This window comes from Ovis aries, chromosome 5 (assembly GCF_016772045.2).
Source record: "Ovis aries strain OAR_USU_Benz2616 breed Rambouillet chromosome 5, ARS-UI_Ramb_v3.0, whole genome shotgun sequence".
In the NCBI taxonomy this organism is placed as follows: domain Eukaryota; kingdom Metazoa; phylum Chordata; class Mammalia; order Artiodactyla; family Bovidae; genus Ovis; species Ovis aries.
The window spans coordinates 59,788,989-59,800,718 of record NC_056058.1 but is presented as its reverse complement, the minus strand read 5'-3'; the positions used below and the strand labels follow the sequence as shown (position 1 = coordinate 59,800,718).

Here is an 11,730-nt window from a genome sequence, read left to right as displayed (position 1 = left end):
TGAGCTGGGCCTCGAGGCATGAGTGGGAGTTCACGGGGCAGAGAGGGGCACGGGTAATTGCAGGCTGAGGCTGCGTCACGTGTAAGGATATTAGGGGCCAGCTAGGACTGGGGGCTGGGGTGGTGCTGAGAGATGAGGCCAGACAGGTGGGCAGGGGCTGGATCACAGCAGGCTTTTCAAAAGCAAAGTTTTGTAAAGGGCTGTTGGAGTTTAAAGCAATGGAATAGAGTAGTCAGATGGCATTTTCCAAAGATATTATCTGGCTGCCCTGTGGAAAGTGGGTTGGCGGGAGCAAGACTGGAGGCAGGAGGATTTCACTGTGGTCAAGCGAGAGCCAGGGGGTGGCCGGACCGGGGCAATGACAAAGGGCATGGAGAAGAGGAGAGGGGCTTGAGGGGTTTGGGGAATTACCAGGTTGTGGTGAGAGACTGACTGCAGGAGATGAGGAAAGAGCCACTCCCATTTCTGGCTTGAGTTGTTCAAGGAAAACAATGGTGGTGGGGGGCAGATACTTTGGCATGAAATTGGTTTGGAATGAAATTGGTCTGAGGTGTCTGGGCACCAGGATCACCAGTAGACAGGGGGACACTGTGCTCAGGAGAGGCATCTGCTGAAGATAAAGATTGTGTCAGAGGTACATTAACCACTGCCAGGGAAAGGTGGGACGGGCAGGGGTGTGCTGGGTCCAGGGAAGTGATCTCCTGTACCTGTGTGCCAGATAGATTGTCCAAGGGCATCTCTCTTATGAAGCCTGGACTCTGCTGTGGATCACCTGAACTTAGCTTCCTGACCCTCAGAGTCCTTTGCTCTGTCTCTGCTAGAGGAAGGTGAGGGATGTTCTAGGGCAGGCTTGGCCTCACCTGTGAGTAGAGCCATGATCCCCTTCTCTGGGCAAAGGACACCCCCATCAGAAGAGGATCACTGCTAATGGTGTGGGTCCTGAGCTCTCTAGGGTTGCCTGGACTCTGATGTTACCTCTTGTAGGAGCTCCTCCTCCTGCCTGAAGCCCGTCATCAGGAAGCAGCCCTAGAGTGCTGGGCCCTGATGCAGTGACAGTGTCTTGTGGTCAGGGCCCAGGCAATACCACCTTGAGACATCCCCTCACCCCATTCATTCATTATACAGATTGGGATGCTGGGGCCTGGAGAAGGAGTGGGTTTACCCAGGGTCACCCAGCTAGTAGGTGATAAGACCAGAACTTCAACCCAGGGACTTCACCTGTGGCCCAGAGTGTCATCTATGTTCCCCGTCTCTCCTCAGGGTTGCTATTTTCCAAGCGCCCATCCCTTGGGTATCAAACATTCTCATCCACCCCACAGCCCATGGGCTGTGGTTGGGGAAAGAGAAGAGCTTTAGACATAGCTGAAAATGACACAAGGGACAGAAGAATGCAAGAAGCATTTATTGAGGGCCAGAGCTGAATTCTACAGGAGGTAAAAGGCAGGACCAGGCAATTTCTAGTGGATTAGAGAAGAGGACTAGGGGAGCAGGCGGTGACAGGGAGAGAACAGCCAGACAGAACCGCAGCTTCCCGAGGCTGCCTCCTGCTGACTCTTTGTGGGAAATGCAGGTAGAAGTGGCTTTTTCTGTGTCATTGCATTAACCATAGGTAACCTGATGGTGTCTTTTCTCTGAAAAAGGCCCTTAGCTCCAGCCTCCCATGCTACGAGGGTCCCTGAAGCAGGAGGGGACTTCAGTAATGTGATCACTCATCACTGACAAGCTGGAGCACCCTCTCAACTTCCTACCACCAGAGCCTGTGTTCCCAATCTTTAGGCCTGAGGAATCCTCTGGGATCAGTCCTTTATTCCAAAGCACCTCACCCTGATTCTCTCTCCCATCCTGACCCCAGATTGCCCTAGCCTCACTAAGGGGTTCCAGGTCTAATATCAACCTGAGGGGTGGGGTAAGTCTACCCCTAACCCCCAAAATCACCCTCTGTCCCTCACCTTTAGCAACATCCTGGTATCCTTTCACTTACATACATACTTCTGATCCTCAGCCAGTTCCAACCCCCACCCCCACCCTTAGGATCCTGAAACTGATATTTTAAACCTCTAGAGGGCACCACCAGCCAGCTCTGGAAACTATAGGACTGAGGCACATTCCTCCCTGTGTCCCTTCTGGGCTTCCCAACCAGAGTCACTACAGCTTAAGGGACAGGCTAGGGCCTGCAGCCAGGCTCCCCAGTGTTACTGGGCACCAGACACTGGCTAGCCCAGAGTGTGATAGGAAAGAGATGAGGCAGAACAGTGCCTACTCATCTGGGTACAATACAGATGCTGAGCCTGACACTGAAGAGTGGGGGTAATTCCTAAGGAACCAGAAGCACAGGCAGACTCTGGTCTAACCCCTAAATCACCTACCCAAACTCATCTGCCCAGCCAGTCCTCCAGTACTACTCACTCTCCCTTCCTTCCTAATACTATGGAAAGCATTTCAGGACTGGAAGAGCCCTCAGAGGCCGTCTGGGCCAATTCATTCCCTACTAGAATTTCCTTTATGCATCTTTGCCATGGCTTGCATACTGCCCATAACAACTCTTTGCCTCCCTCTTTCCAAGTGGGCAACCTCAAACTCAGGGCTATCAAGTAAAGCCAGAGGATAACAGATAGCTCCAGGTCAAACTGTTTTCTCTCTAGCTCAGCTCTGAGCCCAGAGTCTGCCATGAAAGGGTCCAGAAGGGACAGATGAGTTGCAGACACCTATAGCATTCCTGGAGGCCCAAGTCCTGGGCCTGGGGGAAATATTGCCTTACAACTCTCTTCTCTGGCTACAGATGTCCCAGGCAGTCTGAACTGGGATGGAGAAAACATGAGAGGGATCTGAGAGGAGGAATCTTCCTGCTTCTCTCCAGAGAGGCCAGCCGGACACCTTGAGCTGGCCTGGGAGACCCTCTCTAAAGGTCATCGTGGTAAAAATAGAGCCTGTCTGGGAAGAGATGGAAAACAGCTGCTCCCTGGGACTTGATGCCAGGGAGGCGGATGGTCAAGCCAGGACTTGGACAGGCAACTCAGGCATAGGATCCTCGGAACACACCCCCTCATTTGCTAGGCTCTAGAGATCAGAGCCAGAAAGGTGGGAGCGGAGTATGGAATCCTGCAGTGCAGCAAGTTTAGGGGCCATACATACAATGCCCTGCCTTGTGTGTACTAATAGAAGGGGGAATTTAGAGATTTGAGATTGCCTTGGCCAAAGCTCTGTTAAACAGATGGGAAAGCTGAGGAGCATTGGAAAGGTCTTTCCACAATGACCGAATGACAGAGCAAGGGCTAGAACCCAAACTTGGATCATCACCCCACCCCCAAGCTCAGAGCTCTCGCCCGCTGACCCCTGATCTCTGGGGCTGTCAAAGTAGCCAGACCTCTTGGGGACATGGTGCTGGGATCTCCCAAGCCCGATGACACTTTTGCCCGCTCGGCCCTCCCAGGGCAGGGATGGGGTGCGGGCGGGGAAGGCTTAGGTGGTGCAGGAGGCCTCGGTGGGGAGGCTGCCACGCTTGAGCCTCAGGCTGCCGTTCCACCCGCGGGGACAGATGTTGTAGCCGAGGATGCCGGGTGATTTAGCCCCGGAGTCCTCGGAGTCGAGGGACACATCGGAGTCCGTGGGCGAGCGGCGGTAGGGGAAGGGCCTAGGTGGTGCAGGCAACGGGCTCCGGGGGATGGGAGCGAACGTGGCCCCAGGGGCCGCGGCTGGACCCGCACGGGCAGGCTGCGGCGAGCGCATGCGTGGCGGCGGCGGCGGCGGCGCCCTTGGTGGGGAGAAGGGTCGGAGGCTCTCGGCGCCCGATGGCCGCGGGGAGGCGCTCTTGCGCCGGGCCGCGTTGATGATGTTTCGAGCCAGAAGCGCCTGCAGCTGGCGGCTGGGGGGCCGCACCTCCGTCTCAGATCGCAGCGGGGATACGGAGCGCTCGCTCCACGAGGGGGACATGGGCGGCGGCGGCGGCAGCGGCGGGGGACTGCTCATGCTGCCCCCACGGCCCGGCTCCCAGGGCCCCGGGCTCACCCAGCCGTCCAGACTGCTGGGGGGCCGGGATGCACCGGGCGTCCAGGGTGGGGAGGTGGGCAGGCTCTCCCGGCGGTCCTGGGGAGAGAGCAGAGAGGTTGGGGGCAGGTGTTAGTGCTGGCCTCCTCTATACCGGGGTTTTGGACTGAAGTTAGTAGTGCCTGCAGTAAAATGCAGGTGCCTCAACTTTCATCTTTCAGATGCTTGACAGAGCCCATGCTGCTTGCCCCTGTGCGTCACAGAGAGCCGGGTGGTTTAAGATCGCTCGCTTTGGAGATAGACCCCTTTGTTTAATGAATGAACTTCGTCAAATTGCTCCAGCAACAGAAGCAACTGGAAGCCTCTGGGCTTCAGTTTCCTCCTCTGTGAAATGGGAGTATAATGTCAGCCTGTACCCAAGAGGGTTGTTGTGAGCAGTAAATGAGATAACTTATGTAAAAGAATATCACAGTATGAGAAGATTTGCTTGAACAGGTTAAGTGTGCAACAGATGTTAGTTACCATAAAGACACACTGAAAGGATATACATGAAACTAACCAGAGTGGGACTCTGTTGGGAAGTAGGGTGAACTGGGCAGGGTACACAGCCACAGGGGTGGGAATAAGACTTTTAATGTATTACTTTTTATATAAGTTTAAGGTTTTGAACCATATGGATATACTATCTATTAAAAAAGTTAAAACCAAAAGTATTGATCATTATTACTAAGACTGGACTTGGGGAAAGGCCTTCTCACTCCCAATCCCCCTGTTGTGTTGGCATGGTCACCTCCTAGTAGCTCCTTGGATCCTTGATCATGTGCGTTCCTGCTGACAAATAAAACATAAAAGGAAGTTGGGTCTTTGCTCCGTTCCCTGGACCTCTTGCCAGCATGGGGTAGGGGAGAGTGGATTTGGTGAGGCCAAGTTGGTGGCCCTCTTTGAAGTTATAAAGCGCTGGTCTGCTGTGCACAATCATCCTTGCTTCCTCCCTCCTTAGGGACTTTCCAGTCTACAAAGTTTGTTCTCATCCTTCCTCTCTCATCAGATCCTCACAACAGCCTGGTGAGGTAGCCAGTGTTATCACAAGCCATTTTACAGCGATGAAAATGAAGTTCAGAGGTGTAGATAGCTATCTGGTATGTTCTGCCCCACCAGGAAATGTGTGTGTGACTGACTGCTGCTCAAAGGCTGCAGGCAGGCTTAAGTAGTTTGAACTGGTTTGAGAGTACAGATCTTGGGGACCCATGTCCAGCATGTATCTGCTAAATTAGGGGTCCCTTACCTCCGAGTCATGGACTGGTACTGGTCTGTGGCCTGTTAGGAAGTAGGCCACACAGCAGATGAGTAGCCAGCGAGCCAGCCTCATCTGTATTTACAGTCACCCCCTGCCCCCCACTGCTTGCATTACCCCCTGAGATCTGCCTCCTGTCAGATCAGCAGAAGCATTAGATTCTCATAAGAGCATGAACCCTACTGCCCTTGAATCATCACAAAGCCATATCCCACTCCCACCCCTTCCCAGCTGGTGGAAAAATTGTCAACCATAAAACCAGTCCTTGGTATCAAAAAGGTTGAGGATTACTGTACTAAACCATCCATCTGTTTAGCTAATCAGATTCCAGCAAAAGTCAGTCCAATCAGTCTGCAATCCAATCCAAATTAACCAGCAGTCATCTCTGAGTCCAGAACTAGCTGGTCTGTTCAGTGTCTCCTGCCCAATCAAAATCTAGAACCACTCATAAGCTCCATTCTCTCATCCAATCAGTAAACTTTCACAGCCTAACCAGTCAACCTCTCATCTAGTCAGAATCTCATTTCTCTCAATCAAAAAGAAGTGATAAATTATTTGTCTTCTCCAAACAATGCAGCAGCTACTAGACGGGCCCAGACTCAGAAATGGAGACTTTTAACCTAAAGAGGAATGTATCACAGTCTAAAGAGTTTTCATGGGATTGGTAATGTTAGGGACCTCCTGGGGACATCCAAGGCTCCAATCATCAAGTAGGAAAGTTAAAGCTCAGCATGGGCTCCACCCCTTTTACTCCAGGGTCACAGTTGTGTATATATGAGCCAGAAACGGAGCAAGCTGCTGTCTGTGAGCCATCTCAGGAATCTTTCAATCAGCTGGGCTGTGGGAAGTGGGGCCAAGAGTTCATGATCCAAGCCTATCAACAAGCACTAAGGCAGAGGAACCAGGGCTTTCAGCCAGGAGAAGAGCAGGCTGAGGCAGAAGGAGCTATGATAACTGTCTGACATCTCTAAGGACTGCCTTTGCCTTTGGTGGCTTCAAGAGAAAGGCTAGGGCCAGTAAGTGGAAGGAGTAACAGAACTTACTTCTCAGAATGTGTAGGTTGGAATGTTGGGGGCAGTGGCGAGCAACTTCTCATCTTTTGGCATTGGGCCAAGGCCTGACCTCATCAGAACTGCCCTGTCTGGGTACTGTGTGTGTGTGTGTGTCTGTGTGTGTGTGTGTGTCCCCCATGTGCACCCTGGATGGGGGGAGTACATAATACAAACATGCTGCAGGGAATCAGAATTATTCACTTTCTGAAAAAGATCTCAATTCATCATATACCTCAGAGCTTCCTGGAAATGCACATGGGTGAAAATTCAGAAAGGAGCACCCACTTAACCCAGCACCAGCCCCAAAGCAGGGCATGTGTGTGAGGTGGGCATGAGTGGAGCAAAGAGGACTATCAGAGACCAAAGACAGCCAGCTAGCCCACAGCTTCTGTAATCCTCTCCTTGTGTGGAAGGGGAGCCTGGAGCCTGGGGGTCACACAAGGAGTCAGGTGCAGATCTGAGGCTGGAACCCATTTTTTCTGACTCCCGATGGCAGTTTGTTCGGCTCCATGAGGGGAAGAAACTTACTGTATGCAGTGATGACTGGGAAGCTCCCAGATTTAGATAATGGGAGAGTGGGATGCTGAGGGAAACTAAGGGGGAAAAAAGTGTATATGCTGTGGCTAAAGGCACTTATAAAGAATTCAAATAAATCTGGACCATAAGGGGCATGGGTTATTCCCATCTACAGACTTTTTGGCCAAACTCCAAAGGAAGGAGAAAACAGAACGTGTCTTCCAAGGGATTCTGGTTCCCTGAGTGCTGACCCAGGGAAGAGAGAAGGCAGCCCTTACTTCCACGCCAGCACACATCTGTACCCACAGCAGATCCAGACACTCAGCAGACGCAGGCAGCACGCGGACTCTCACCACAGGCTCACACACAGTACCTGGACAGTCCCACCCCACTTCCCAGGCCAGAATCGGGGAGGAGGGTAGGGGCCCAGACACCAGCCAGTGAGCGTGGAAGAAAAGAAGAAGCGAGACAGATTTGAGGCAGAGTGTATTGAGAACAGGAGAGGAAACAAAGTTGAGGGCAGAGCTCAGACAGCCTGGCCGAAGGAACTGCAGGATGGAGGGTGGGCTCTTCCTTTGCTGGCCCTTGGGGGTCGAAGGGAGCAGGGGTCCGGAGCATGGCCTTCACTCTGTCCTGGGAGGGGCTTGGCATGAAGGAGCTGAGCTCACTCCTGACTCCCCCACGCATGCCCCCACGTTCCGGGCAGAATGAACTCACTGGGAAGGCACCCCTGGTTCCCATGGAGACGAGCCGAGAGCTCACGAAAACTGCAGGCTCAGCCCAGCACAGGCACTGCCTCCACCACCCCTTGATCCGCTGGGGAGCCCAGAAATAGGGCTAGGAAAGAGAGGGTGGGTGGTGCTCAGCCCCCGGTCTTGGGAGGCTTCCATCTGAATTCTGCCTCTTGCGTCTATATTCTCTCGCCCCCACAGAATGTGGTTTTGGGGGCTGCAGCACATCAAAGGTGTCAGAGATGGGAAGGATCTCAGGCTACCTGACTCAAAACCTTCACAGTATGAAGGGGGAAACCGAGACCCAAAGATACACATGGAGGCCATATTTTAGAATCCAGATCTCCTAAGTCCCAGCCTTTTCCTCCAGACTTCAAGGTCTCCTCTGTCCCCTCCCCGGGCTGCCGTGCTCCTGCCCCAGTCCTTGCTGTGCTCCCACGGTCTGTCTCCAGGCAATCCTGAACCTGAGCCTAAACTTCTGATTTCCTGGCCTCTCCAGTCACACCCTCCTCGGACGCCCTTACAGACATCTACTTCCCATCTGTCCTAGGACACCTTTGTGCTAATTTCCTTCCCCTCTCTTCCCAGGGGACTCTCTTGTCACTTACAGGACCTTTCTTCCAAATTACCAGCCTGTCCTGTCCTCTCATTCCTCACAGACTGTCATCATGTTTATGAGAAAGCTGAGGCCCAGGAAGGGAAAGTGATTTAACCAAAGTCACACAGCAAATGGGGGGCTGAGATGCCTCTCTCCTTGGGGCCCCTTTCTGTGGCAAGTAGATGGTTTCTTTCAGCCATGCAGATCTGGGCTGAGGGTGAAACCAAAACAGCCAATGGATCTATTTCTAGGAACCTGTCTCCCAGCTGCACACCCACCTCTGCAAAGTCTTCTCCTGGGCTCTCTCTCGGGGATCCCCGGGGACCTCCCACACCCCAGAACAGTGAGGGCAAGCCAGGTGGAACCAGGACTGAGGTCTGGGATGAACTGCATAAGCTGTCTAGAAAGCAGAGCCAGATGTTTGAAAAGGGTGTGAAGGCAGCTGAGCAGAGGGGCAGGAAGAAAAGCGTCAGCCAGCAGTGGTGGGCTGAGTCCTCATCCAGCAGAATCTGGGAGAGGAGATAGTGTGGAGGCCGAGGCAGAGGTCTCTGAAGCAGCGGAGAGCAAACAGTGTCCGGAAGGCAGAGGTGGAAGAGACAGACCCGTGTAGGTGAGAATCCAGCAACAGGCAGAAAGAGGCCGGAGCCAGGCCCACGGTGAGGACAGCCCCCTGGGGCGGCAGGCCCTGGGCTGGACAGTCCCACCACAAGGGCAAGCTCTGTGTGCTGCAGAAGCCCCTGTTAGGGCCCCTCTAGGCCTTTCCTCAGCAAGACGCTGGCAGCCCTACAGCTCACAAAGGCCAGGTGAAGAAGCCCTCAGTCTCACTAGGGCCGGCCAAGTGGTCCTCTCTCTGTGACCCTTCTCCCCACTGGTAGCAGACTTCAGATCTCTCAGACGTGGAGTCCAGCCACCTTGTGGGAGGGAAGGGGCAGTGATAGCTCGGAGAGGGGAGGTGACTTGCCCAAACGGCACAAACCTAGCTGGTGGCAGCGTCAGCCCTGAGTCCCCGTACTCCTGACTCAGCCCTGTGCCACTTCCTGCTCTCCGTCCGGTCCCCGGACAGGGGCTCGGACAGGCAGTGGGATCCCTGTGGGGTCCATTACTTGAAGCAGAAGGATGGCTTCCACACCTGAGCCTCGATCCCCACATTCCGGGTGGAGAAGGAGGGCCTGGGGGCTTGCTTGGCTCGGGGAGACCATGCCCTGGAGGGTGACACAGGCGAGATATCACTGCTGTAGGTGGGGCTCACTGTGGTGGGCTGGAGGCCGTCCTGGCCAGTGGTGGTGTAGGAGCGGGAGGGCCGAGGCAGGGCAGGTGACGGTGGGAGAGCCGCCTTGGGCAGGCTGGGCACCAGGTCCAGGGAGCTGGGCTTGGCGGGCGAGGCGGCTCTAGGTGAGGCCTTGGCAGGTTCTTTGATGGGTGAGAGGACGAAAAGGGAGGGCCGCAGTTGGTAGGGCGGCTGCTTGGTGGGCTCTGGACGCAGGACCCCATTCTCAGGCAGGTATCCATGGAAGAGCGAGGCAGGCGGGGTCCGAGCCGGGCTCCGGGAGGCCACTCGGAAGGTGCCGCCAGGCGCATTGGTGGAGTACTTCCAGGAAGAAGGCAGGGACATGGTGGGTGACGGGCAGCGGGCTAGCTCAGTGTGGCCCGAGGACTCGATGACGTACTTCTCCATCCGGGACTGGCGGCGGGCGTAGAGCTCAGCCCCCTTCCCCGAGGCCTCCGAGAGGTTCTGGTTGGGTTTGGGCTTCGGCTTGGCCTGGATGCGCGGTGACTTGAGGCAGGAGGCCCACTCGGGGACGGTCTCCTCAGCGTCGGCGGGGCTGGCCCTGTCCCGGGGTGCGGGCTCCTGCTGGAAGTTGGAGGCCTCGGCCCCAAGGGCGAAGGGCTCCTCCTCCAGGCCCGCCTCCCCCTGGTCCCTCTGCCTGCGTTTCTCATCAGCCGTCTGTACCAGGTCCAGCAGATCTGGATTCGGGGTCACCTTGGGCTTCTCCACGAAGGTGAACATGGATTTGCGGCTGCCCCTGCGGGCCATCGATTCCTCCAAAATGCCCGTCTTGCTGGCAGGGACTGCCTGGCCCTTTAGATGAGAAGGCTTGGGGTCAGAGCTGGGGTACAGGGCAGAATAAGATGGGGGAGACCTAACCCCGGAAGTCAGGGGGGCTGTGGACAAGGTCTCAGCATAGGTCGGTGGTGGGGTGAAGTTTCCCAGGGGTCGTCTCTCCAAGGCGGGGCTTCGCTGTGCCACGGGCCTCCTCTCCAGCATGGGGCTGTGGGACATTACGTGTCTCTGTGGCCGGGGGCTCCTGTCTGCCACACTGGGGGGCTGGGGGACAGGGGCCTTCTCCCCACGATGTCGTCTCTCTACCATGGGGCTTCGCTCCATCTGACCGGTGCTGCCTGGCGCCTGGATCCCAAAGGGCCTGGCCGTCCTATTGACCACGGATGGAGGCTTGGCCAGTGTGAGGTGGACCTCGCTGTACAGTTTGGTGGGCGTGGTGGTGGTTGTCCGCCCAGACATCTCTTGCTCTGTGGACACCACTGGGGCTCCAAGCTGGACATCAATGAGCAGGGAGCTGGACATGAAATCTGGGCCCAGGGGCCTGGAGCTGGAGATGGGAGTAACTTCTCTAGAGAAGGTGCTGGTAGCGGTAGGTGGAGCTGATACCTTATCAATTAGGAGCGTGCTGGATCTCACCTCCATGGCTGGTTCCTGGGGTTGCGCGCCAGCACACGGGGTGCTGGGTTTGAAATCCGGCACCGCATCATTTGGAGGAAGCTGCACCTCGGAAGAATTCTGTTGGACGCTGGAGAGAGGCAGGCTCTGTGGGGTGATGGCTGCCGATAGGTTCTGATTGACATCTGTGGCTGGCAGGTTGTGGTTGCCGTTAGAAGCTGGCGTGACAAGCGTGGTGCCGGCTGAGGGAAGGTTTTGGTTGGCATCTGCAGCCGGGCTGTGGACCTCCTCTGGAGGTGGGGTTGGGGGACTCTGCTGGGCTTCTCTGTTCTGGGACAGGTGGAGCCCGTTGGCCGTCAGCAGGGCTGCATTCTCCTTTAGATAAACCACCAGTGGTACCTCCTCCTCCTCGCTGGCCATCTTCTCCAGGTGCCGGAGCAGGCCGGCTTCCTCCGAGCAGCCCTCCATGCTGTGACTGGGGACCCCTGTGTCAGCGCTCTGGCAGGCAGGGTTTCTTGGAGGACCTGGCTCAGGGAGCGAGGTGGGACTCAGGCGGAGCAGCCCCGGGGCATGGCCTGTGGGGCTGGCGGGGGGCACTCTGAGGGGCTCCTGGCTAGACTTCAGCCCCCTCTGGCCGTGGCTCTCCAAGGTGAACTCGTTCACCCTCTGCCGGCGTCTGTTGAAGAGCTGGACTCCGCGGGAGTTGGAGCTGGGAGGGGTGGTCAGCTGGGCTGCGATCTGCTGGCTCCTTGCCTTGGCCTCGTTTAGATCCTTCTCGGTGAGGCTAGTACTCCGGCCCAGCGCTGCGGGAGAGACAGGGGGCCAGTTAGCCCATGGGATTGCGGAGCCACAGCGGTACACAGACAGACAGATGGTCA

The 11,730-nt window shown here is 55.8% G+C and overlaps 1 protein-coding gene across 5 annotated transcripts in view; it reads right to left on the bottom strand.

The window, feature by feature from the left end:
- Positions 1-1,383: 1,383 nt before the first annotated feature.
- SYNPO (synaptopodin) overlaps positions 1,384-11,730 on the bottom strand; it is a 60,112-nt gene continuing 49,765 nt past the window's right edge. For 3 of the 5 annotated variants that reach the window (XM_060415921.1, XM_027970410.3, XM_027970412.3), the window contains 2 exons: positions 9,305-11,655; positions 1,384-4,083 (listed from right to left, as the gene is read on the bottom strand). In XM_060415921.1, coding sequence (XP_060271904.1) covers positions 3,460-4,083; positions 9,305-11,655 — 2,975 coding nt within the window. In that variant the 3' untranslated portion in view covers positions 1,384-3,459. Of the gene's footprint in view, positions 4,084-7,315; positions 11,656-11,730 lie in introns of those variants that run through there. The other 2 variants (XM_027970413.3, XM_060415922.1) reach the window with 1 other exon arrangement.